At 40.1% G+C, this 783-nt stretch overlaps 1 protein-coding gene across 1 annotated transcript in view; it reads left to right on the forward strand.

The window, feature by feature from the left end:
• The first annotated feature begins 232 nt into the window (after nt 1–232).
• The window catches only part of LOC145056552 (uncharacterized), a 1,299-nt gene continuing 748 nt past the window's right edge, over nt 233–783 (forward strand). Inside the window, exon 1 of the mRNA XM_079004241.1 lies at nt 233–703. Coding sequence (XP_078860367.1) covers nt 259–703 — 445 coding nt within the window. The 5' untranslated portion in view covers nt 233–258. The remainder of the gene's footprint in view (nt 704–783) is intronic.

A 783-nucleotide genomic window follows, 5' to 3' on the forward strand; every position in this document is an offset into this window, starting at 1 on the left:
ATTACGTAAATAAATTTTTAAATTAGGAACTTGTAATACTCAAGAACGCTCCTAGTTTCAAACCCAAATTCATGAAAAGAATTTGTGGAGTCACGAGCACAAGTCAGTACCTCATTAACTACATGTTGGAAGCCGCTCTTGGAGGAGCCTATACACAAAATTTATGTCATTCTTCTTATTTTGCATTTAAACACCCTTTCTCACTACAAATAGGATCGCTCTACTCTACAAACTTGGAAGCAAATAGAGGGGTTAAACATGGGTGGCGTGCAAACTAAAGGGGGGCATCATGCGAATAATGGTTGTGAGGTAAGAATCTTGAGAGAGAAAACAAAGCTTCTGCAACAAAAGCTGGAAGAGGTGATATCACTGAGAGGGACCGAAAATGAAGTTTACGAACAAGAAATGATGGTTCATGCGCTGAAAGAGTCTGAATGGAAGCAAGAGAGGAAATGGCTGCAAAGGGAAGTGAAGAGGTTGAAGAAGGTGATGGAAGAGAAAGAAGAAAAACACAGAAGAAGAGAGACGTCGATGATGGAGAAAAAGAGTGAGAAAATGGCGTTGCAGGAATTGCAGACGGATATGGTGTTGGAGCAGATGAAGGAGGAGAGAGAGCGACGGGATGAAGCGGTTGAGAAGTGGAAACGATTGTATTTAGCAATCAAGATTGAGCTTGATAATCTCATCAACACAACCCATCAAGGTAATTAATACATTAAAGATGCACTTTGGAATTGAAATTCCCGTTCACTATTTATGCAAATATACCACGTAAAGGAGTCG

This window comes from Lactuca serriola, chromosome 6 (genome assembly GCF_051521515.1).
Source record: "Lactuca serriola cultivar US96UC23 chromosome 6, Lser_US96UC23_V15, whole genome shotgun sequence".
NCBI lineage: Eukaryota > Viridiplantae > Streptophyta > Magnoliopsida > Asterales > Asteraceae > Lactuca > Lactuca serriola.